We start from the raw sequence: 26,165 nt of genomic DNA, 5'->3' as shown, positions 1-26,165 counted from the left end.
TGGCCAGGCCTGGCCACCTCACATCCTCCCTCCATAGTATCCCAGCCCAATAGCTATCCCCACTTTGTGACTGTGGTGCCACCCCCCTTTCCCAGCAGCCCCATCACTCCCTTCACCTGGTGCTGAGTTACTCCCTCCCGTTTGGGTTCAACCCATTGCAGCAGCTCAGCAAGTACTGCCTCTGTCCTTGGGTGCTGGCTGGACAATGGGCTCAGGCTGGCCTCTGTAACCTGTTTTCTTCTGCTCCTAGATAAGGCTGAGGAGCCAGGCTGCCCCCTGTCCTGCGCAGTCAGCAAGAGGCGGTCTGAGTGTGAGGAGTGCGGTGGCCTGGGCTCTCTGACGGGCAGATGTGAGTGGAGACAGGGAGATGGCAAAGGTAGGCCCCGTAGAGAGCCAGGGCCCTGTGGCCAGGCAATCAAGAGGGGTGATAAAAGCTGAATGGAAATGGGGTCTGTGCAGGCCCTTCTCAACCCTTGTCTATTCCTCAGAGCTTGGTCCCCACTGTGGCTCCTGATACTTGGAGATGGGTATGAGTTCAGGGTATGGGTGGCCCGAGGACATTCAGGTTGTCCATTGCCAACAGAACAAAGGTCCTCAGGGCTGGAATCCCTTTTGGCTTGGGAAGGTCTGGGCCAAAGCTGAGATGTGCAGGGAACAGAGAGGCTCTACCTGGGAGGTCCCAGGCCACAGAGTAGGAAGGACCTAAACTGGCTTAGGTGTGAAGAGCAGCTAACTCCAAGCTGCAACTACCACTATAAGAGTCCCTCTCACGGTGCAACTTTGAGATTGGCCTGGCATTGTTTGCACTCTTCTGGTCCCCTGGGTGTGAGGCTGGCACAGCCCTGGGACAGCTGGCCCCTCCATCCCTTACCACCCAGGCTGCATTCAGGCCCCACAAGCACTTCTCAGGGGTGCCCCTGCTGGTGAGGCCGCATATGTGATTTTCCTCTGCTCAGGCCTTGGAAGGGCAGGACTGGCCCTCAGGGCCTAGGGTATTACCCTTCTGGCTCTTAAAGTCTTCCCAGGGCTGTGCCACCTCAAGGCAGTTACCAGCCTACAGTGCATTGTAGGAGCAGCACCCCTGTGTAGCAGTGACCAGTCTACTGTGTGTTGCAGGTATATCCAGGAACTTCTCCACATGCTCCCCCAGCATCAGGACCTGCCCTGACAGCCACTGTGATGCTGTGGAGATCAGAAACTACAACATCTGCCCCCAGGACTGCCTCCGTAAGCACCCTGTAGGGCCTACCCAGCCCATGTGAGCTGGGACAGGGCACAGGAGGTAGAGTGGCAAGTTAAGGGAGGCTTGGACTCCTCCTGCAATTCAGCCAAACCAACCATGTTCCTGGGTTTTATGTGCTCGGCCTTTTCTTAACATTTTATTTAATGAAGAGCTGTCTCCCTCACGAAATACTGGAGCCTGGTGCCCTGACCCACACTTCATTGTCACCCTGGCTACTCACAGGGGTACAGCTCCTTGCCCCCCAGTCTGCTGGTCCCCCCTGCTACCCCTTCTCTGTTTCTGAAAAGCAGCCATGTGTGGGCCTTAACAAAGGCCCCAGGCAGCCTATGGGCTCCTCCTCCCATCCACTGTGACCAGGGAACTGGCTTGGGAACAGGTCATGCTGAGACTTCTGTCTAGATGATGTGGACTTCTGAGTTCATTACCAGCCCCCACAACCCCCCAACTTCCCACCCTGGGTTTGAGCAGTTGACAGGAGGCAGGGAGGGACCTCTCACACTCTTGTCTGGGTAGTGCTAGCTAGCCAGGTCACCCAGGAGGCTAAGTAGGCTTCCTCTGTCACCAGGGGGCGGCAGCATCATTGGTGGGCATGAGCCAGGGGAACGCTGGGGGATTAAAGCCGGCTTTGGTAACTGCAACTGCTTCCCTGAGGAGAAGAAGTGCTTCTGTGAGCCAGAAGACAGCCAGGGTGAGTGGGGCAGGGCCACATGTGGGGCAGGGCTGCCTGTACCTCCCTGCAAGCCAGGAAGGAAAATGCAAGAAGGCACTTTGAAACCCAGGAGACCTTCATCTTTACCTCTGGGTCTCAGTTCCCCCATCTTTGTGACAAGGAGCTGGGTCAGGGCCTCCATATAGTGGCTTATGACCCAAAGGCTTGATGGTAAAGATTAGGCTGGGAGATTAGTTCTTCCACCAAATAACTCAGTGTCTGCTCAGATTGTCCTTGTGCAAGGCCCTTGGCTTGGTCCCTGGCACTGTTCAACTGGGACTCCACTCTCCCAGCCAGAACCTCCAGGTGCTCCTTCTGGGACAGCATGTGTGGTGGGCAGCATGTGCCCTAATGAGCACATGGGAACATTTCCTCCCTGAGCCCAGGGACACTTTTCTGGTATTTGAGTTGTTACTGCATGGCCTTAGGTCCTGAGCCACTTTCCTTCCCTCCCCACTTTTTAAAAAGGAAGCACAAAATACATTGGAAACACAGAGGAAGAATTTTACCTCTCGAAGGCCCTCCAGGTCGAGCTGACTTCAGTGCAGCAACTGGCGACTGGTGCTGGTGCTGTGGGCACTACTTCTGCTGTGTGGCCTCAGGCAGGCTGCTGACACTCTTCTATGTCTCTCTTTCCTCTGTAAGAAGGTGATAACAGTCTCCAGATAAGGGAAACTTCTCTAAAAGTACCTGCCATGTAGCCAGTGCTGTTGGAGTTTGTAGTTATTCTCATACTTTCACGCCAGCAGCACTTGCCAAGTCACTCATAGTTTGCCACAGCAGCCACTTCCCAGCTGCTGTGGGCATGGCAGGCTAGAGAAGGGTGCCATGCAGACTCTTGTTGGGATATGGGGGAACCCTCCTAGAGCGTTGTCCCTCAAGGCCACCCCTGCCCACAGATCCACTGTGTGATGAGCTCTGCCGTATGGTGATTGCAGTGGCTGTGCTCTTCTCCTTCATTATCTCTGTGCTACTCTCCACCTTCTGCATCCACCGCTACCACAAGAATGCCCACAAACCACCCATTGCCTCAGCTGAGATGACTTTCCGTCGGCCAGCCCAAGCTTTCCCAGTCAGCTACTCCTCATCCAGTGCCCGCCGGCCCTCACTGGACTCCATGGACAACCAGGTCTCTGTGGATACCTTCAAGATTCCGGTGAGGTTCCATATCTGGCTGCCAGAGGCCCTGCAGGTGACACTGGCCTCTGGGAGCTAGAGAGGAGAGGGGGGCAAGCAGCTAATGCATGAGCATTCCAGCAGCCACCCTGCCTTCATCGAAATGACATCCAGGGAAGGCAGAAGGCCATGGGGCAGAGAACATGGAATCAGGTAACAGAGTGGAGACTGATGGGCTCTGACCCAGGTGGACTGAGATTTGGGTTCTGAGGACACAGCGAGTTCTGTCCATGCTATACCTGACAGGGAGCTCCTGCAGATGTCCCAAGGGATTGGGGGCCCTGAGGAAGAATATGGATTTTTCTCAAAGAGTGGAACCCCTGGAGGTTTGGGGTTGCTCAAAGGAAGCCTATGGTCTGCCTTCATTTTCATAAGATTCTCTGTTGGGGAGTCTATAGGGTGGATACAGGAGTGGGAGCCCAGTGATGAGGTACTCTTTTCATACAGGTGAGAGATGGCAGCAGTCAGGGGTTTGGTCAAGGTGGAAGCAGAGAAGAGAGTCCATCTGTGGCATGGAGGGTGGGGCACCGAGGGGTAAGCCGCCTGTGGGGAGGCAGGCCCCTTGACTCCATGACTGGCCAGCTGACAGAGTGCCAGCCAGAGCCAGAAGTTGTCCAAGTCCCCTTCTCAGTGGCCACCAGGATCTGTGGCCTCCCAGTGTTCCTCAGAGCTCCCATCCCATCTAGGTCTCCCCTTGGCCTGCAGCACCCCTTAGTGATTCTCACTGAGAACTGTTGGAGGAGCTAGAAACCACATTTTAAAGTATATATTTTATTGATTATGGTATTACAGTTGTCCCATTTTTTTCTCCCCTTTATTCCCCTCTGCCCTGCAACCCACTTCCAACCAACATTACCCCCACCCTTAGTTGATGTCCATAGATTGTAGATATAAGTTATTTGGTTTCTCCATTTCCTATGCTATTCTAAACTTACCCCTGTCTATTTTGTACCTACCATTGATGCTTCTTATTTCCTATACCTTTTCCTCCATTCTCTCCCACCCCCTCACATCTGATAAACCTCCATGAGATCTCCACTTCTGGATTCTGTTCCTATTCTAAATGTTTGCTTAGTCTTTTTTTTTTCTTTCTTTTTTTAGGTTCAGTTGTTGATAGTTGTGAGTTTGTTGTCATTTTAGTATTCATAGTTTTGATCTTCTTTGTCTTACACTTCCTTTCTTAAATCCCTTTAATATTTCATATAATAAGGGCTTGGTGATGATGAACTCCTTTAACTTGACCTAACCTGGGAAGCACTTTATCTGTCTTTCCATTCTAAATGATAGCTTGGCTGGATAGAGTAATCTAGGTCATAGGTCTTTGCCTTTCATGACTTTGAATACTTCTTTTCAACCCCTTCTTGCCTGTAAGGTTTCTTTTGAGAAATCAGCCAATTGTCTTGTGAGAACTCCTTTGTAGGTAACTCCCCTTCTCTTGCTGCTTTTAAGATTCTCTTCTTATCTTTAATCTCGGCTAATGTAATTATGATGTGTCTTGGTGTGTGCTTCCTTGGATCCAACCTCTTTGGGACTCTCTGAGCTTCCTGGACTTCCTGGAAGTCTATTTCCTTTGCCAGATTGGGAGAGTTCTCCATTATTTTTTCAAATAAGTTTTCAGTTTCTTGCTCTTCCTCTTCTCCTTCTGGCACCCCTATGATTTGGATGTTGGAATATTTAAAGTTGTCCTGGCGGTTTCTCAACCTCTCCTCATTTTTTTGAATTCTTGTGTCTTCATTCTGTTCTGGTTGAGTGTTTATTTCTTCCTTCTGGTCCAAATCGTTGATTTCAGTCCTGGTTTCCTTCGCTCCTTGTACATTTCCTTTTATTTCACTTTTCATAGCCTTTACTTCTTCTTCTATTTAGGGACCATACTCAACCATTTCTGTAAGCATCCTGATTAGCAGTGCTTTGAACTCTGCATCTGATAGGTTGGCTATCTCTTCATTGCTTAGTTCTATTTTTTTGAGCTTTGATCTGTTCTTTAATTTGGGCCATGTATATATTTTTTGTCTTGGCGCACCTATTACAAAAGTTGTAAGGGGTGGAGCCTTAGGTATTCACCAGGGCAAGGTAACCCTGTGTTTTGGTGCTGTATGTGGGGGAGGAGTCAGAGAGGGAACAATGCCACTTGCTGGGCTCTCAGCTGGCTTTCAGTCACTTTCCCCGCTACCCACAAGCAAATTGGGCCCTTCTGGTGCTGATTCCAGGGTGGGTGGGTTTGTATACATTCTAGGACCCTGTGGACCTCTCCAACGAACTCTCCTGCGAGACTGCAAGTTTCTGCCGTCGCCACAACCCCCACAGGTTTTTCCAGTCAGAGGTTGTGAGGCTATGTTTTTCCATGCTGGAATCCTGGGTTGCGCAGTCTGTCTTGCTCCCCAGTTGCTCCTCCCAGTTTATTGGCATGCAGATGTGGGACTGCCTGGTCTGCCAGCCACTGCCTTGCTGGTCCCAGTCCACCTGCTGCCACCAGCTGCTGCCTCACCCGCCAGTCCTCCAGTTGCCATCTTGCTGTGCATCCTCTCTGCCCAGCTGCCCATCTCTGCCCCTCCTACTGGTCTGGATGAATGTTTCTTCTTTGACTCCTTGGTTGTTGGACTTCCATACAGTTTGATTTTCTGGTAGTTCTGGTTATTTTTTGTTTTCAAATTAGTGTTTTTCCTTCTTTTGGTTGTGTGAGGAGGCAAATGTATTTGCCTATGCCTCCATTTTGGCCAGAAGTAGAAACCATGTTTTGAGAGAGACTGAGGAAAATACTCTCAGAGTGGATGGTACATGGAAACAAGTCCCATCACAACGCTGGGAAGGGAGAGTTCTGTGTGTGTACCTCCAGGTATCTCCAGGCAGGAAGTTCAGTATCCAGTGGCTACATTGCCCTGGCAGTCTCTAGTCAGGGCTGGAAGGTAGCTGGGGTTTGTAGGAGGAGCCTTTCCCCTTAATAGGGGTTCAGGCCATCAAAGCCTTTTGCAGGTGCAGTGGCCACTGCAGTCTCCCTTCCAGCTTTTCTAGTTCTAATCACTCTGCAGGTGAAAGGCCTGCAACCTGAGCCAGTAGCATCTCAGCTTCCACTGTAGGCCTCTGGAATGAGTCATGTGATCCCTTTATATATCCTGGTAGTTAGTAGTGGAGCCCACTGGAAGAGAAGGACTGAAGGGTGCTCATGCTGGTGGACACATACCACCATGGTCCATGTCACCTCCTGCCCAGAATACAGAGCAACCAGAACCCAGCCTGAGACCCAAGGGCCACACTGATCAGCTCTGAGGCCTCAAATATGTTACTCAACCACTCAGCCTCAGTATACTCATTTATAAAGTAGGGAGAATGATATTTAATATTTTTAAGAGAATCAAATTGGTGATAGCCACATATGCTCAGCATGGTCTCTGTGTAGTAAATGAAGTTATCCAGTCCAGTGTGGAGGAGAGGACAGCAGGGCAGTGATGACACTGTTGTCAACTCTGACCCTGACTTTGATTTACCAAGGAACCTGAGATAACACCAGGATACCCAGTAGCTAGCTGGAAGGTGCCCCTCGCCAGAAGAAGCTGCCTTTGTACCCAAACATCAAACAGCATAGTTTTGATCATTCAGGGGCAAACACATTCCCAGTGGTGTCGTCTTTATGGGTCTGGCAAGCCTGGTAGTGCACATTGTGAACAGCTCCCAGAAGCCATAGCCATGCCCAGCTGCAGAGAGACTTGGAGAGACGGGTGCCCAGTTCTGGCATAGGAGGGGAGAATCCAGACAGGCTTCAGCATCCCGGTCAGAATTCAAGTGTACAGGCCAAGCTGAGTGTCTGAGAAGGCATCCTAGAGTGGTCTTGAGAATGTGGACAGACCAGTAGGAATGCAAGGTATGTGAAGGGGAGCATGATAAGCAGGTATATGCAGGTTCAGGATGATGGCCGGCTCCATAGGAGGAGCAGCCTCTTCCACAGAGCTATGCGAAAGTTCCTCAGGAGCACAGTAGTACCTGTCCAGAGGCTGCCACACAGGGAAGTTGCCCTAGACACTTCTACTTGTAGGTGCGGATCCTGGGATGGGAGGCAACTTGGGCCACTGGTGCCAATTCAGTCTTTTGGGCATCTCTGGAGAGGGCACACCTGGGCTGGGGATGTAGCCTAGTCAGTGCCTTGTGTACCTGGTATCTAAAGCAGACCCAGTGCCAGGAGAATTGGTCCTGACTCCCAAGGAGAAACCATGCTCCCACATGAGTACCTTTATTGCTTAGTAAGCCCTGAATACCTCATTGGAAAGACAAGGACATGGGCCCAGGGTAGCCCAGGGTATGTTCAGTAAAACAGGGTACAGGCATCCAGAGTCCAGACCAGTCCATGGCAACACCTGCTTTGCCATGGTGGAGACCTGTCATGGAATGACACCTTAGGGCCCACCCGTGGGATCCTGCCCTTATCGACATGAATGACTGTTACCTACTGGTTCAAATCATGGTCAGTTCTCTGCAGAGTAGAGCTTGTTCATGGGTCTTACCTTACTCCTTTTCTTTTATCCTCACCATCTTCCTCTCCACATCTCTTCTTTCCATTCCTTCAACCCGAATATAGGAGGATCCAAAGTGGGAATTCCCTCGGAAGAACCTGGTTCTTGGGAAAACTCTGGGAGAAGGCGAATTTGGAAAAGTGGTGGAAGCAACAGCCTTCCGGCTGAAAGGCAAAGCAGGATACATGACTGTGGCTGTGAAGATGCTGAAAGGTACCTGTCTAGGCAGCACACACCAGTAGCTCTGCCATGCACACCTGTGGGAGCCCCAAGGAGTAGATGAAGCCACCCAACAACCAATATGCTGGCAGCTGTCCTGACACCTACTCAAGAGCCTCCCATGGTTGTTCTTGAGTGGATGAAGTCTGGGAGCCCCACCTATCATAGGTGGCATGGATCAGGGTGGTTCCTGAAGGAGGGCAAGGACTTTCTTCCCTTGAAATGTTCTAGAGTGGTATTGGTATTGCTTCAATACCAATGTTGGGTAGAGATTCAAGTTTTTAAAAATTTAAGAGCCCTTTTGGTTTTGAATTGATAGTTCTTCCCACCACACTCTGCCCCATTCATTTCTCTCAGCTAACTGAGTGCTGGGGTCCTGGTGAGAAGACCACCTGAGAGGACTGGCCCTACCCCCAGAGTCCCCAGAAGACTGGCCCTCCCCAGTCTTGCCATGAGTGACCAGTTGTGCCACAAGCTTGGCTATGAGTGGTCACACAAACACACATTCATGTTTCTCCACAGACACTGGGTAGATGGCCCTCTGCTGTGGCTGGGCTGTGGCCCAAGTAGACTGACCCAAGGTCCCAGCAGAAGTGTGGTGGGCGAATGTTGGTTTGTGCACACATGGATTCTAGTGCAGCAGTCATGGGGCCACTTATTACAGTGCTTCTGGATGCTTCCCCAGGCCCTCAGACTGGGGTCACCCCTTACCCAAGAGAACCCACACCCTAAGAGAGCACAGTGATCTCCCTTGTGTGATACAGGGGGTCCTGATTCCTGATGCACCATCTCCTCTAGAAGCTGTCCTCTCACTTCCAGAGAATTCTGCAGCCAGAGGTAGGGCATGGCACAGATGGGCAGTGAGCCATGGGACTCTGAGCCAGGAGGACTGTTTAGCCACAGCTTCTCACACAAAAACCTCCACACCAGGCTCCTGGTGGGAGATCAAACCCAGCTCCACCCACTCTCAGGATGTACATCCTCCTTATGGTGAGAGGACTTCTGTGAAATCTTGTGATCTTTACCTTCCTCCAGGGCCTTGCCTCCAACTGTTGAGTGCTTGGTCATTGGGTGTTTGGGGGCATCAGGGAGTCACCTTACCTTTCCAGAAGGATTAATGAGAGGAGTCTCTGAGCAGTTCTGTCTTTGGAAGATGACAATTGCAAGGAAATTACTCCACTTACACATAACCCAGTCCTGGGAGGCTATCCATGGAGAAGTCCTATTTACATGGACTTTGGGTCCTCAGGTTGTTATTCCCAGAGGTGGAAGAGGCCAACCATCCTATGGGCTGAGAGTAGCCCCAAGCTGTGGGATCCTGGGGTAAGGTGTTTCAGAAGGAGATAATGGGTCCTTGCAGAGCCCCAGTGTGTGTTAATGTGACCCTGCATGGTCACAGAAGGGGTCTTCACGGGGATAGGTTTGCAACCTTCTTTGTTTACATGTGTTTCAGAGAATGCCTCCCCAAATGAGCTGCGGGACCTACTGTCAGAATTCAACCTGCTGAAGCAGGTCAACCACCCCAATGTCATCAAGCTGTATGGGGCCTGCAGCCAGGATGGTAAGGCCAGCCACAGGGCAGCAGAAGCCTGGCACAGGCCAGGAGCTCTGGGCTGCTGCACTCTTCTTCCTCCTCCTCCCCATCCTCTTCTTCTCTGGCCTTTATTCTGTCTTCCTGGGAGCATGATCTCTGGTTCTGGCTCCTGGCTAGAGCCTCCTATGTCAGTGAGAAGGCTGAGAGGGACTGCTGCAGGAGTGCCTGCATGAGGCCACTGCTCTGGGAGCCCTAGGCCTGCTGGAGCTGCCCAGAGGTATCTGGTAACATTCTGGTTGTTATCACCCTGCTCCAGGCAGAGCTGCAGACAAAGAGCTCCAAAAATGGATGGTGCCTTCTAGGGACCTACTGGGGACTAACCATGCCATGATCTCTAGGTGACCCCAGTCCTTCATGACAAAGGCATTGTCACTATTTCTCACATAAGGACACAGGAGACCAGCCATGAGGGGCCTCTCACTATTTATGCACATGTGTGTGTTGGGGGTGTGAGGGGCCAGGAAGCCAATTGGGAGAGGACAGCAGGGATGCTGGTCCTAGGGTTGGGTGTAGGATGGGGACAGAAAGCAGGTAGGCCGTGTGCAATCCAAACTCTGCCTCCATCAACCATTCCCAGGCCATGCTATGGCAGGACCAAGGATATAGAAAGGCCTGACCTCCTAGCAGCAGGGGTGTGCATCCCCAGGAAGCATTGAGTGCAGTAGTCATCTCCTTGGGCACCCTGGGATAAGGTCATGCTCAACCACATAGGCAGTGGCTTCAGCACTAGCCTCACAGAATGGAGAGCAAATGATGTGAGAATGACCTGGAAATCACCGTATTTTGCCATGATGACACACTGCTGTATATAATACACACCCACGTTTTTGGCCCAGACTTTCAGGAAAGAAATCTTTAATTTTAATTTTTTAATTCAATATTTTATTTATTTATATTTAGATCGTTGTTTTTTGTTTAATAAAGGAATTTTAGCATTTATTTTTGAATGTATTATGGCACAAGAAATTTTATGTAACAAATAATTACAAAACACAAGAACAGATAAAAGGCATTTCAGGTACTACCCATGTATAATGCACATCTTTATTTTTCCCTCAAAAATCTGAGCAGAACAGTGTGCATTATACACATGAAAATATGGTAAGTCCTGAAGCTGCCTGGAACCCAGACATTTGCCACTCAGCAGGGCTGTGTCCACCTGCCTACTTACTGGTAGGATGCGGAGCTGTCCTGAGAAGGCCTGCATCCCCTCCTTCTTTTGCTGTGGGAGGTACCCAGAGTTGGCTTGACCTCCACCTGCCCAGAGCTTGGCAGGCAACCAGCCCACAGTCCCCTCTGCCCCCAGGGCCACTTCTTCTCATCGTGGAGTACGCCAAGTATGGTTCTCTTCGGGGCTTCCTGCGAGAGAGCCGCAAAGCAGGTCCTGGCTATGTTGGCAGCAGAGGCAGCCGCAGCTCCAGCTACCTGGACAATCCAGATGAGCGGGCCCTGACCATGGGTGACCTCATCTCCTTCGCTTGGCAGATCTCACGGGGGATGCGGTATCTGGCCGAGATGAAGGTGTGTGCTGCCCCAGCCTGCACCCCTACTGCCTATGATGGGCCTGGGTTTTAGAGGTCCCCGTTATTATCTTCCTTACAGCTTGTTCATCGGGACTTAGCAGCCAGAAATGTCTTAGTAGCCGAAGGGCGGAAGATGAAGATTTCGGATTTTGGCCTGTCCCGGGATGTGTATGAAGAGGACTCCTATGTAAAAAGGAGCAAGGTACCAGGTTCCAGGTTCTAGGATGTGCTTGCCTGAATCCTCGGATGGGTGGGGATAGCAGTCATAGTGCCCATAGAGGCAGAGCCCTTAAAATACCTGGAGAATATCAAGTGGATTTTTAGAGTATAAACTTCTAGCCGTCATCCCTAAATCCTTCCCTGATCTTGAGTCTCCAAAGACCCAGTTTAGGACTAATCCCTGAGTCCGTTCCTTCTCTTCCTGAGGACCACATCTGCCATTCCTGAGCTGGGCCCTGAAGTTTCTGTTGCTTTTAATCACTATCATTTTTGAAGGTCACCTAATGCTTCAGAAATAGCCATCCTCTTCTCACAGTATCCCTCTCCCTTCTGCAGAACGAAGGTCACTGTTTCCTTTCTGTGTAATTTATCTATTTTCCCAGAGGAGAGTGAAGGGCTGTTCTTTGCAGGAAAGAATGAAGCATATTACAGGTGGAGGTTCCCCTGGGGAAGGGGCCTGGGAATCCCTGGCTGGGTGAGTTTGGAAGGTGCAAGGAGGGCCCTGGAAGTGGGATCCAGAGACTCATTATAGGATCCTCAAAAAGCTTTCTCCAAATTTCTGAAGTAGGTGGTTGGGCCCCTCTGGGGGAATCTGGTCCATGGCATTGGCCAGTTTCCTATGGCATTTGTCTTGGCCCTCTCAGCTCTATTGCCCACTTAGACCCTCTCCTGCAGCCTCCCTATGACAGACAAGACAGGGCCAGCTCACAAGCCATTCGAGTCACAACTGACTTGACATTCAGAACAGATGCTGCTCAAAAAAAACACCACCAAAAGCAGCTGCATACACTTCAGCTTCACTCTGAGGGGTGGGGCAAAGCCCTTATGTTGCCACGGGCTGTAAGGACAATATTTCATTTTTTCTGGGGTTTCCGTTGTGATAGCATATCTCAATGCTGCCAAAGGGGAAGTGGAGAGGGGCTACTCCCCACCCTGTGAAGGGATGTGGACAGAGCCTTCCTGTTGTCGCACTGATCCTCCAAGAAGGTGCTGTGTCACAGAAAAGAGAAACATAAGGAGTCTAAACACAGGGCCCTGGAGAGCACAGGCTGCAAGCAGCATTGTTACAAACGTGTGCCCCAGAAACAGCCACACTTCATTAAGGTCATGAATCCTAAAGAATGCTTTAAAGAAGAAGAAATTACAGTAAATGCTGCATTAAAATTCAGTGCACATATTTTTTAATTGATATGTGCCTGAAGACTTACCTACTGAAAAGCTATCTATCAGCTTGCATTGGGGACACTTCTAGTCAGGATGGCAAAATAAGAAAATTATGCTTGCCTCCTCCTACAACCATATCAAGATTACAACTAAATTATAGAACCACCTGAAAAGACTATAACCAAGAATATAAAGAAGTAGGCACATTGACACTGATAGGGACAAAGGTGCAAAATGGGCTTGTGTCATACCCATGTGTGGCAACTAAGGATCAGGAGGGACATCTCAGCTGTGGAGGTCCTCAATGAGGAGTAAGGGGTCCCATCCCCACACCAGGTTCTCCAGCTCAGATCACCAGTGCCAGGAAGAGGAGTTGCCACAACAGATGACTGTGAAAATCAGTGGGGATTCCTTCCAGGTGAGACAGAGGGGCTACTGTAGACCAGGAGTCCTTGTAAAGGGCCCAAGCACAGACTCACTCACTCACAAACACTCACCCTAAGGTCCAGAAAAAAAGATAACATCTTAAAAAGTGCCAGTGACAAACAGGGAGGAACTGAATTATCTGCCTTCAGAGCAAGGGTAGGAAGGGCAGTTCTCTCCAGGAGCAAAGTGCCTGCAAGCGTCATTGTTGCTTTATTGAGCCATCCACCAACCCAGCCTACAAGTGCAGCCTGACACAAAGTCTGAGTCTCCATTAGCCAGTATAATATGGTTCCCATCCACCCTGATGATTCTCTTACACCCTACCTGGCCCGAATCTCTTTCAGAGGCTAATCCACAGAAGCTGCCAGCCTGTGTTTGCACTGCAGAATTTTCTAAAATCTCTCAAAGGTCCACAAACCCAAACAAGAATCCCCTGGCCTCAGTGTGCTCCAAATCTCTTACTATGTGGCCCCAAGCCTGGTAGTAGTGGTAACTGGCCTTGGTTCACAGCATAACCACCCTGAGATGCCTCCAAGCCCAGGACAGGCAGCTACCAACCGAAAGTCACTTTGTAGCTCCTACCAGGTGGCAGGCACCAGCTGACCTTGGCCTGCACTGAAGCCTCTCCAAGGGGCCCCCGAACCAACACACCTGGTGACTGGCTTCATACCATACCAGAACACCACCCAACTAGCACTACAAACATCATACCCAAAAGGTGAACTCAGCAGGTCCCTGAGCCTCACTATGGCAAATCTCATTCCTGGGGTAAGTCAAGCCTTTACACAGTAGCTTGTCTGCTGTAGTCATGGTCAGTTCTCACAGCTCATCATCAGGAGGGTCAGTCCTACGCACTTATATGCCAATGGCAATCAAGGCTCAACTACAACAGAAGGGCACAAAAACCCACACAAGGGACACCCAAAGAGTATCTAGCTCAGGTAAACAGGGAGACTGTGCCACAGGGTCCCACAGGACACCTACTACATAAGACCACTCTGCCAAGACTGGGAGATATAGATCTGCCTAATACATAGAAACAAACACAGGGAGGCTGTCAAAATGAGACAGACCTGTCCCAAATGAAAGAATAGTGCAAAACTCCAGAACCAAAACTAAACAAATTAGAGGCAAACAATCTACCAGATACAGAGTTCAAAACAAGGGTTATAAGGACGCTCAATTGAACTTAGGGGAAGAATAGATTATCTCAGTGAGAACTTCAACAAAGAGATAAGAAACATACAAGAAGAGATAGAAACAATTAAAAAACAGAAATGAAGAATACCATAACTGAAATGAATACATTAGATGGAGTCAACAGCAAATTAGATTAAGCAAAGGGTTGGATCAGTGATTTGGAAAACAAGGGAGTAGAAAACACCCAATCAGAACAGCAGAGAGAGAAAAAGAGAGAAAGAGGGGGCGGGAATCTCTCAAAATAAGGCTACTTTAAGGGATGGGACCTCTGGGACAACATCAAGCATAACAACATACACATCATAGTGCTACCAGAAAAGTGGAGAGAGCTAGTGAGCAAGGGATTGAGAACCTATTTGAAAAAAAAATGACTGAAAACTTCCCTTACCTGTTGAGCGAAAAAGACACAGAACTCCAGGAAGCACAGAGAGTCCCAAGTAAGATGAACCCAAAGAGGTCTACACAAGGACACATTTTAATTAAAATACAAAAGGTTAAAGAGAGAGAGAGAATCTTTTTTTAAAAAGCAAGAGAAAAGCAGTTAATTACCTACAAGGGAACTCCCATAAGACTGTCAGCTGTGTTCTCAGCAGAAACTTTGTAGGGCAGATGGGATTGATATGAAATATTCAAAGTGATGAAAAGCAAAACCTACAACCAAGATTTTTCTACCCAGCCAGGCTATCATTTAAAATCAAAGGACATAAAGATCCTCCCAGACAAGAAAAAGCTGAAGGAGTTTGTCACCACCAAACCATTATTACAGGGAATGTTTTAGGGACTTTTTGAAGAAGGAGGAGGAAGAGGAGAAGAAAATAAAAAATACAAATAAAAAATATCACTGACAAAGGCAAACATATAATAAAAGCAGTGGATCAACCAACACTAAAGCTATGACAAAGGTTAAAAAGCAAAAGTAGCAAGATCATGTGTAATTACAATAAATTAAAGGATACACCCAAACACACAAAAGAAGTAAAAAATGACAAAAACATAAATATGGAAGGGGTGAGTAATAATGGTAATGAGTAAAGAATGTGTTCAAATTTAAGTGACCATCAACTTAAAATGGACTGCTATAAACATAGCTTAGAACATATGAAGCACATAGTAACCACAAAAGAGATACAAGAAACAGAAAGGAATCCAAACACAACACTATAGAAAATTATTAACATACAAGAGAAGTGAGCAAGAGAACAAGAAAGGAACAGAGAAGAACTAAAAAAAAATCAGAAAATAATAAAATGGCAATAACTACATACCTGACAATAATTGGTTTAAATACAAATGGATTAAATGTTCCAATCAAAAGATGAATGGATAAAGAAGAGGTGGTACATATATGTGATGGAATATTACTTGGTCATAAAAAAGAACAAAGTCTTAACACTTGTAACAACATGGATGGACCTAGAGAGTATTGAAGTAAGTGAAATAGCTTGGACAGAAAGACAAATGCTATATTATTTCACTTACATGTAGAATCCAACAATATAATAAATAAACTAAGAAGCGAGACAGAAGCAAACTCATAGATACAGAGAACAAGGTGATGGTTGCCAGATGGGAGGAGGGTTGAGAGGCTGGGTGAAAAGGGGAAGGGATTAAGAAATACCAATCGGCAGTTACAGAATAGTTTCTGGGATGTAAATTACGTGCAGTACAGGAAATATAGTCAATAACATTGTAATAACTGTGTATGGTGTCAGATGGGTACTAGACTAATCAAGAGGATCATTTTGTAAGGTATATAAATGTCTAATCACTATACTTTCCACCTGGAACTAATAAAATATTGAATGCCGACTTTGACTGAAAAATAAAAATTTTAAAAGTTGCATTGGAAATGATTTGTTAGGTCTTACCCCAGTACCTCTGCAGTGGGGGGCACTGTTCTACAGGATGCTAAAAGGGCCCTGGCATAAAAGGGAAAAAACAGCCTCAAGGCACATTAAACATATTTCTTCCCTCAGAGCTTCTCACAAGAGCCTGCAGTGAGTTAGTTTGCATTGGAAGTCTCCCAAAGTCATTCACCCTCAGATATCAGGTTAGATCTTGCTAGATGATGTCCTTGGCCCCTTGGTTGGGCAGCAGCACCCAGGGTGCCTCAGAGCTCCCAAGATGTGGCCTAGGGGACCTTCCTTGGGCTTGGTATCAACTTCTTGGGTTTTTTTAAGCAGGGATGTGGTTTGTGACAAGCAAGCCCTGTGTATCCGTGGGCAAGCCAGCTGACTACCTCCGTCATCTCAACCACGCCTGGAAAAGCTAGGCTAAATCTCTGGCCCCTCTGAAGCTGTGCTACCAGTTGTGTACCTAGGAATAATCTGGGTGTCATTACTCAGTCCCCCCCCAGAACTGGAAGCACCTGGAACAGGGCCACTCCTCTCCTCCAGTTCAAAAGGTGTCAGAGTAATATTAATGCCCTTCTTTCACTCCCTTTTTAGGGTCGTATTCCAGTCAAATGGATGGCAATTGAGTCCCTTTTTGATCATATCTACACCACCCAAAGTGATGTGTAAGTGTGGGTGTTGCCTTCCTAGGGTGGAGGTCACATGTGAAAGGGATTATGATACTTGTCTGGGCAGCTCAGCTAGCGAACAGCACTGGCCCTGAGTGCCTCTCAGCTCATGCCAACCCATCTGCAGTGAACCCCAAGAGGGAGCTTCCTGTCTTCATTGAGCAGATGACCAGGGCCCAGGCAGTAGTTCTGAAAGCCACTGTAGCATGCATGAGAGCAGTGAGCAGTGGCTACAAATGCCCTTCTCTTCCTCCTCTTTTCCCTCTTCCTCTGCCCTCCCTTTTGTGGGAGTCTTAGCGACACCCAGGTCCAGTCAAACAGTTCCTGTGGGCCTGAGCAGGACTGGGCTCAGGCAGCGGCCCTGGGATTGATCCCTGCCACAGGTGGGAATAGCCTTGAGTAAGTTCAAGGCTGCTGTGCCCCAAACTGCTCAAAGACAGGAACCAAAACTCAGTCTTCCAGGTCAAATTACAGACTTGATAATTTTCAAAAACACAACAGATTTGTTTCTTCTAAGTGTTCTGACATCAACAGATGTGCATATCTTGAATAATGTGGGCTATGACAAGGCAGTTCTTATAGTATTAAACTCTTTTGATTATGGAAGTTGACTATAAGACAATTGGAAAATTTAGAGTAAAGCACGATGAAGAGACTAAAAGTCACTTGGATCCCTAAGTAACTACTGCAGGCTTTCCTAAGCATGGCCTTCTAGTGTTTTCCACAGTGTGCAGGTATTTTCTCTTTACCACTGTAAGTGGGCGCATGTGATAATGCTGTTTTGTGATATGATTTTGTTCCCACTTTACAATTAAATTTCCCTCACAGTTAAGTATTTTTTCAATAGCAGTGATTTTTTTTCTTCTAAGACTTTATGAAAATTTCCAAGCACAAAAAAGAAGGTGAAGGAAGTATGCCCGACACCTGGGCACTTGACCTGGGTCCAGCCTGCATCTTGCTGCACTTGCTGGGCTGGGCTGGGTCATCCCCGCTGCTTCAGGGAACCATTGCCCAGTGCCCCTTATGGGTATAGGTACTGAGCTGGGAAGCATCAAAGAAGCAGGGGCAGGGCAGACAGATGGCTATTCCCACCTCCATCCTGCATCAGTTGGTGCAGTGGAATCCAGGCTGAGACCTGCACTCTGCAGGTGGCAGTAGGGGACTCTAGGCTGATGAGTCAGTAGCTGCTGGGAGGATGAATGTCTGAGCTTCCCAGAGGGCACTGCAGGCCTGGTATAGCCACTCACTGGCTGTCTTACTCCTTGTAGGTGGTCCTTTGGTGTCCTGCTGTGGGAGATTGTGACCCTGGGGGGCAACCCTTACCCTGGGATTCCTCCTGAGCGGCTCTTCAACCTTCTGAAGACGGGCTACCGGATGGAGAGGCCTGACAACTGCAGTGAGGAGATGTGAGCAGGCTCTGTGTGGGTCCAGCCTCCCTGATACAGACACCCTGGGTCTGACAAGGGAGGGGCTTATGCATGTATTCCCTCCCCACTCCTGGCCAGCCCTTGGTGCCAGTCTGTGGTGAGCTAGGTGGTGAGTAATAGCAGGGCAGATGTCACAGAACCACCCTTGGACACGGTGGCAGATGCTGGGGATCCAACTCCACTGGGGACTGGGCAGGCTTCCTGGGGGACCTACAAGCATAAGGGGGAGCAGGGCCCTGGGAGGGCTTGTGGGAAGAATGAGATGAACTTCACACTAAGAGAGCAGCTGAGCCCAAGGCTATACAGACCTGTCCTTTCAGGTCATTTGAAGAGGGGCAGGTAATTCAGACTGGCCCATGGGGCACTTATTGGGGTATGCCCAAGTGGAGGTGCAAAGGCAGACAAAGGGTAAGCAGGAGAAGCCCAGACTTCGGCCCAAGGTCACACACAGAGGTTCTCTCAGATGATTCTTGGAGGACAGGTTGAGAACATACGAGAAAGTGGTTGTTTGTATGCAAAGACATGCTGGTCCATTTATTCCACAAAGTCGGTATGCTTCTGCCGTGTGCCTAACTCAGGGCTAAAAGGTGAGTGGCACCACCACCCTGGCAGCCTGGACTGGCAGCCAGCTGCCCAGAGCTCCACACACAGCAGCGCAGGAGGCCTTGCAGCCAGGCTGGGGCCCCACAGAAATGAGGAGGTGATAAAGGTATAAGACAGAGGTGTGATTGGCAGAAGTTTTTGTTTGTTTCCACATCTAGTTCATCCTTCATAAGAGTTTTAAGGACTGGCATTTCCCACTCAGCCACCATAGTGAGCACAACATCTTGTTAGCTATGTACCTACCAGTGTACCTGAAAGGGACATGAAAACAAATCTCTCGCAAGGAAAGGGAAGCTTATGGTACAGACCACCCTGAGCCCCCAGTGACCCCTTAGACCCTGGCCCATCTCAGAGAAGGATGCAATGATGCAGAAACTGATTTTGGGTTTGGGAACAGAGCCCCCCGCCAGGCCCTGGCCACAGCTGGATGTGCTGGCTGTGACAGGGAGGTCCTTGCTGGGTTGTAGTCACCTATCTACACTCCCCACCAGGTACAGTCTGATGCTGCAATGCTGGAAGCAGGAGCCAGACAAGAGGCCAGTGTTTGCCGACATCAGCAAAGACCTGGAGAAGATGATGGTTAAGAGAAGAGTGAGTACCTAGAGCAGATTCCCAGTGCAGGCCTCCTACAAGCTGACCATGACAGTGGGGTGTGTGTGGTGGGTGGGGAATGGCAGGGGTGGTTTCCAGCCTCAACACAGGTACGTGGAGGTCCCTGTGCAGGCACAGAGCAAGGCTATACAGGGGAAGATAGTCATAGTGACTTCTGAGGGCATCAGGCTTCTTGGGCTTCTTTTCAAATCATGAGGACAGCAAGATTCTCAGTTCGACACTTAGGAAGAGCTCTCAAAAGACAGGTGTAGGAGGAAAATATTCCAAAGCCAAACAAAATCACAGGAAAGAGTAGATGTGAGTGTTCTCACTTCAGATGTTCTGACAGTCCCATCCAGGGTGAAGTGACTAGGGAGTAGGACACCAGCCCCCTCTAAAGGACTCCTTGCTGTAGCTGCGTGTGACCTATAGGAAAATGAATTAAGCATGCCAGGTCTTCTGAGTTTTAAGGGATATTTATGTCAAGTTTCCCACTTTTTAATGTTAGCAACTCATTTAAATGTTCAAAATCCCAATGTGTGCCTCCAGTTTACAACTCTGTAGGAAAATGAGAAAGTCAACAAAGTTTCAACTAATTTATTGAACAACTGCTGTGCACCATATTCTGTCTTAGACCATGGAAATGCAAGTAAACAAACAGACGAAGACCCTGCCCTTGCATTGTATACATAGACCATTCATCCTCACATGTACACATTTACCGACAGTTGTAATTTCTTCAAACAGGAAAAGCAAGATGCATGGTCTAGGCCATTTGTAATAAAACCTAACATTAATGTATCACTTGGGTAAAGCCTCCAAATCCTGTGAATGAAGGGTCACCCCAAACAAGTGTTAGCTAATGCCAAGAGACAACCTTTCCTAGAGCAGTGCTGAGAGGCAGTGAAGAAAATGCTGGGACTGTTTTTATACACATTTAACTAGAGCAGTGGGAGTAGCAAGCACTGCAGGATTGTCCTGCTTGGGACCTGAAGCCTATGAAAAACCCACATCAGTGACTGCAGATTTCAGAGTCTTGATATGATGTTCTAGATGTCAGGAGTCCTTGGAAGAAAGCTAAAAAGTGTCCTGCAGATGGAGGATGAGTCTTGGCACTTCTGCATGAGTAATGGGGCTGCACCAAGCTCCCCCAGAGATCCTCAGGGTTTACAAACAGACCAGTTCCCCACATGGGGCATGTTGCCCACTGCTGCAGAGATAGGACCAGAATAATAGTGGAGGACATTACTGTCCCCAAGGAGGTGACTTTCTAGAGGGAGGAGCAATGAGGACTATGGAACAGGGCTTGGTGAAGCAGGGGCTGTGGGACCCTATGCTGGTAATCTGGTGAGGGGCTCAGATCTCTCAAAGAAACTGATAGGCTGGCATGGGATGAGATATGGCCAGGGTTTCTGCCTAGGGACATGTTCAGTAGTGGCACATGTTGTGGGGTGGTGACCAGCCATCTATCTCTTCTAGGACTACTTGGACCTGGCCGCGTCCACCCCATCCGACTCCCTGCTTTATGATGATGGCCTCTCAGAAGAGGAGACACCCCTGGTGGACTGTAATAATGCTCCCCTCCCTCGAACTCTCCCCTCCACGTGGATTGAAAACAAACTCTATGGTAGAATTTCACATGCATTTACTAGATTCTAGTGACATTGTTCCTCTCTGCACTATCCTTACTCTCTGGAATGCTTTTTAAGAGTCTCTCTTGTCTGAATGAAACCAAAGTCTACTCTGAACCTTTTTATTTGTAATGTCTGACTTTGCATCCATTTACATGTAGGCATTTTTGCAGCTATGTTTTTTTTAAAGGATGTGAAAATAAGTGTAATTACCATACTGCCTAGCAATTTAAGATGATAGAGAGCAGGGCAGAACACTCAGGGGATATTGAGAAAATTATGAATAAATCATTTCTGGGGTGGGTATCAAGTCAAAGTACTTCTAATTTAACTACTGGGATACACTTACCCAACTGGGGGGGAAGGGGCATGTAATTTAGAAAGGAGGAGGCAGCACCACCCTGCCTGCACTGAGCACAGCCAGTGGTCCCTGCAACCCTGTCTGGGTGGGTGGGCAGCTCTGGGAGACCCCTTGGTAGGGGGTTCCCAGCCACATGTCCCACATTGGGGAGGTCACACACAAGCTGCTGTTTCACTCCTTTGCATTACACACTGTCATGACAGTTGTCACTTAAGAAGTCAGTGCTAAAAGCTAGAGCAAATACTTTTTGAAATAACGTAGCCTGGGGTGCTGTGGTCTTGCAATGGACAGTAAGTGTGGTTCTTGCCAAAACTCCTTCTTTTGTCTTCAATTAAACACTTGAATTTTTTTCTGTTTCCTAACTTCATCATTGATTGTTTTTTTGAAATCTTGGAGTTTCAAGCATTTTGCAGCTGAGATTGTTCTTTTTGCATGCCTTGTGAGTCACTTGATTCCTTGCTGGCTTTGGGTCTAGTGCTACATGCCATTTCTCCTGTCACCACTGTGGGACTCACCTATGTGCATCCTTGATCTGGCAGATCCTCTCCCCAAGGATTACAGACATTTTATAGAAGCTGCCTGCTGCAGTGAACCATTTAGTACAGCAAGGTGCTGGTGCTTTACACTGCCTTAGAAAAAGAGTTATAGATAGGCCATCAAATATATGTCAAGCTTGAGAGTTTGAAGCTTATAAAAGTCAAAATTGGTAGTTTCTGTTAAGTTACAGTTACCAAGAGAGCTCATAATATTTCCTCTGAATACGTTTTAGAAACCTGGAGCATGAAACCATTCATGTAATTGACACAGAAACCAGAAGTTTGGTTTGAACCTCAAAGGGAGTTTTGCCAAGGCCTTACTGTCTGCACATGAAATTTTGATTCTTCAGTGCAGAACAAATGATCTGTTTTCATTTTTAGGCATGTCAGACCCGAACTGGCCTGAAGAGAGTCCTGTACCACTCACGAGAGCCGATGGCATTAACCCTGGGTGTCCAAGATATGCCAATGATAGTATATATGCTAACTGGATGGTTTCACCCTCAGCGGCACAATTAATGGACTCATTTGATAGTTAACATTTCTTTGTGAAAGGCAATGGACTCACAAGGAGAGGACACATGCTGAGACCATCACCAGTCCCTCATTTTTTTCTTTTCCTTTGGCTGGTGACTTTCTCTCCTAGCAGATGTTGTGCTCTGGATGGGAGCTGCAAGTGCAGTGTTCAGGTCCTTCATTCCTCTTCTGCGCTCAGCAGCACCAGTGTTGGTCTGTGTTCATCAGGGATCACCATATTCTGTGCTCACACATTTGATTCCCTCACTCATTACCTGGTCTGTTTGATTTTTCTTGTTGCCACCAAATTGGGCAACAGTATTTAAACATGAAGCACACACACACACACACATACCCCACAAAGACAGCAAGGAAAAAAACTGGCCCAAACAACCTGTCCTCATTGAGAATGGGAGCCTTGGCAAGGCCCAGTGGTGGTGTCAAAACCCTGTCAGGGCTGGAATGGGAGAGGGATCTTGGGACAGGCCTCAGTTCAGCATTCAAGATCCTGAGAATATTTTTTTAATTGAATGATTCTTAGGTTTAGCACAATGGAGATATTTGATGCCATATTTGCCATGTAGACAGGCAGTGTAAGGGAAGAGAGCTCACAGACATTTTCCCCATCACTGAGTGGTCACTACGCTGTCAAGAACAGTATGAAGAAAAGGGGCATTGGAGTGGAGTGGCCTCCAGTCCAGAGACTACTGACAGCAGAGATGTGGCTGCTGTGAACCCATCCCCAGCTTTTAATACACTCTATGCCCAACATCAAAAAGCAGTGGCTCATGTGGCACATTATGAGTGGGTGGAGCTAGTGCTCAGTTTAAAAGGGACTGTTTAGCTAGTTATGTTAGAAGTAACATTGACAACGACCAAGGACACCTCCGAATGCAATTCTGATGTGAAAAGGTGTTTTGGCTCATAGAGAGCTTGTATGAAAAAAGTACATGTATCCACTCTTCCTGCGTTTGTAACTTAATGCTGCTATAGCAAGACATTGTTAGATTCTGACCATGATTCATAAGCTTCCTATCATTCTTCTCTGCTTGTCTGTGGTCATAGACACTGTATTCCTTCTGTCTTGTGGGAGTAGCTTTTGGAAAGTCCTAGTGGTTCTTCTGTTGTCTGAGCACTGTAACTTTACTGGAGAGGATTGGTTACCAAAACACTGTCTGGTCTTCAGATATAAAGCACTGTGAAAGGACTCAAGTGTAGTTTTATTACAATACTGTATTTTATTGTCATTTCACAAAAGGAGTAAAATTATCGCATTTTTGTGGCCAAGAAGTCTTGGCTGAGAATCTATTGGAGCCTCATGGTGTGTGTGTGTGCCTCTGTATACACACCCAGGGAGAGAGCTGGAAAAAAACTTACTGGAGATATAACATGGCTGTAGCTGGGCCATTTTTCAGATACACTATAATTAGTTCTTTTACAAATATCTAGTTGTAAGCTTTTGGTTTTCAGATGTGCTTAATGCTAATCTTATTAAATAAGGATAAACTCTCAAATTATTAAAAATGCCTACTCAATAAGTGAGTTGCTATAACAGGTTTGTTTTTATCAGGGTGATAACCTTGAGTCTCAGTGCTGACTCAGTGATTAACTCTCAACTAATAATCTAATTGTCTAGTCCTAAGCTATAAAAGTACTCATACTTACTAATCCTATCAGAATTTTCCTTCATATATGCAGAATTACTAAGTATTAAGTATTACTGAGTATTAAGTAGCAATCTGTAGTTATTAAAATTTGTAAAATCTATTTATGAAAGGTTATTTAAACCATACCATGTTAATTTGCTTTTGTAAATCAAGGTAACTAAGAAAACAATTTCAGTTACGTAAATAAAATCATGTATCATAAAATGTGTAAACTAATTTTCTCAATTCAACATCCTAGATGGAAACATCAGCCTTTTGATTTTGAAGTTTCAATGCAAGGATTAAAATGTCACAAGGGAATCTATTGGAGTAACCACTAAGGAACTAACAGTGATGGAAGGTTAGGAGGCTCTTGGTGATATTAGCAACTTGTCTTGCACAATATGTATGTGTAGGGTAAATGGAGGCAGTCTGGCTTCCTCACCCAGATGTCTGGGCAACTAAAGGAAGCAATTTCCCATAACCTTGAAAATGGGCCTGATAAGTAGTGTTCTCATAGCCTTGAGAGTGAGTCAGATAAGTATTCCCATAGCCTTGAGTAGGCTTGCATGCTCAGAATCTTGCTACGTTATACAACCTGTTTTGGCTCTCTGCCAGCTTTTTTTCTTTTCAGTATTTAAAGGGTTAAGGACTCCCCACTGGGTACCATGCTGGGGGACAAGTGCCACTCTGGGTGCCACGAAGAGGGACAGGTGACATGCAGAGACATGCAGGGGGACATGCAGCTTGCAGCGGGGGTGGCTTGCCCACCCTTGAATAAAGGCATGTCAAGCATTCCCAACAGCTCTGTGAATATTCTTCTGTCTGCCCAAATTACATGAACCTGTCCAGCCTTGAATGACTGCGACACAGTTAATGTTGATGGCAGAATTCGTCACAGAATGGTATGAGGACTCTCCGGGTCCCCAGAGGGGGGCCTGGACAGGTGGCCAGGCTTCTGGTGGCTTGGCCTCCCACCCCTAGACTGGTCCAATGTTAGTGGCGTACCCAAATAGAGAAAGCCCTGCGGGTGGTGGGGAATACCCTAGGAAAGCCCAGTGCCTGTGTGGCTGTGGGGGCCATGGGCTGAGTGTTTCTTTCAGCTTTGCGACACACGGAAATTCCAAGATTCCCCAGAGGGAGCAGAAACCCTGAAGGCTGCAGAAGAGGAGACTGCACTTCCCAATGCAGCAAAGTTACCAGAACACCAAGTCAGAAAGGAAGCCCTGACGGCTTGAATCTGCATGCTGTCCTAAAGCCTCCAAGCGGCTGAGCTGCTGCCATCCCCTCCCCACTCCTGAGCGATTCAGGGGAAAAAGTGGGGCGGAGAGAAACTGAGTTGCCTGAGAGCAGCAGCCTATGGTGCATGGGGGAAGTTTGGGTTTGGGAATCTCTTTCCCTCCCCCACCCCGCACAGATGTGGAACACAGTTGCGGAGAGCAACTGGACAGAAGGACTTCAGCCCGACCTGGAAAGCTAAGAGGCAGGGCCCTCGGTGAGCAAATAGCGTGAGCTGTGCCTGCCAGTCAAGGCCAGGCCTGCGGGGCTGAGCTTTGCAATGGCATTCCAGACGGTGGGGCTGCCAAGGGAGGTACCGACGCTGGCGCGACCAGGGAAGCTGCGAGAAAGCAAGTTAGAGCTGGCACAAACAGAGAAGACTATGGTGGCACCCAGAGCCAAAGGGGCGATGGCGGTGGGCTCCTGGCCTGTGGAACTGTGGAGACCGCGACGCTGCCAGCACAGTTGCAGGCGATTGCGGCGCCGGTCAGCGTGGCCTCAGAAGACCGAGGCGGCGGAGCCCCAGAGAAGCGCAGTTGCTGGAGTCGCAGAAATGGTGGCAGGGCGACCCGAGAGTTTGCAGCGGCGGTGCCAGCAGCCAGCGCTCACCCAGGCAGTGAGCTGGGTGGATGTAGGGGATGCCCCAGAAACTGCTGCCAGGGCCTAAATACACTGGCAGAAAAGGCAGTACAGCTGCGAAAAGATCCAGAGCCTGCGGCCAGCGTGCGGGGTCTCCAGGCACCAACAAGTGAGGAGCTCCTGGTGCCCACACACGGGCAACGGGAGCTGGCCTAAATTATCTGTGCACAACCTGGGGGTGTGACCTGAAAAGGCCTGTCCTGTGCATCTAAAAGACCATATGACTGTGCCAACCTCCCAAGAAGAGGGAGGAAATATCCTTTGAAACTTTGAATAGGGAAATGGCTGGAGTAACCTGTCTATAGGAGACTGGTGGGGACCGACCTGAAGGGTGACCATCCCCTGTGAGTATACAGTTTAGGTGTCCCCCATTCCTGAGTATATCCTGGGTATCAATGTACTCCATGGTCTGTGACTACACAGAACCACAGAAGAGTTTCA

General features: G+C 48.2%; 1 protein-coding gene across 5 annotated transcripts in view; it reads left to right on the top strand.

The window, feature by feature from the left end:
- RET (ret proto-oncogene) overlaps positions 1–22,597 on the top strand; it is a 78,033-nt gene extending 55,436 nt beyond the window's left edge. For 3 of the 5 annotated variants that reach the window (XM_024561278.3, XM_045196112.2, XM_045196115.2), the window contains 13 exons: positions 251–376; positions 1,117–1,227; positions 1,809–1,931; positions 2,852–3,108; positions 7,696–7,843; positions 9,303–9,410; positions 10,750–10,964; positions 11,046–11,168; positions 16,423–16,493; positions 17,765–17,902; positions 19,018–19,117; positions 20,597–20,744; positions 22,027–22,597. In XM_024561278.3, the coding sequence (XP_024417046.1) occupies positions 251–376; positions 1,117–1,227; positions 1,809–1,931; positions 2,852–3,108; positions 7,696–7,843; positions 9,303–9,410; positions 10,750–10,964; positions 11,046–11,168; positions 16,423–16,493; positions 17,765–17,902; positions 19,018–19,117; positions 20,597–20,744; positions 22,027–22,184 (1,826 nt within the window). In that variant the 3' untranslated portion in view covers positions 22,185–22,597. Of the gene's footprint in view, positions 1–250; positions 377–1,116; positions 1,228–1,808; positions 1,932–2,851; positions 3,109–7,695; positions 7,844–9,302; positions 9,411–10,749; positions 10,965–11,045; positions 11,169–16,422; positions 16,494–17,764; positions 17,903–19,017; positions 19,118–20,596; positions 21,477–22,026 lie in introns of those variants that run through there. The other 2 variants (XM_045196114.2, XM_053922784.1) reach the window with 2 other exon arrangements.
- Positions 22,598–26,165: the final 3,568 nt, after the last annotated feature.

This window comes from Desmodus rotundus, chromosome 4 (assembly GCF_022682495.2).
Source record: "Desmodus rotundus isolate HL8 chromosome 4, HLdesRot8A.1, whole genome shotgun sequence".
Taxonomy (NCBI): domain Eukaryota; kingdom Metazoa; phylum Chordata; class Mammalia; order Chiroptera; family Phyllostomidae; genus Desmodus; species Desmodus rotundus.
This window is presented reverse-complemented; position numbering and strand designations above follow the sequence as displayed.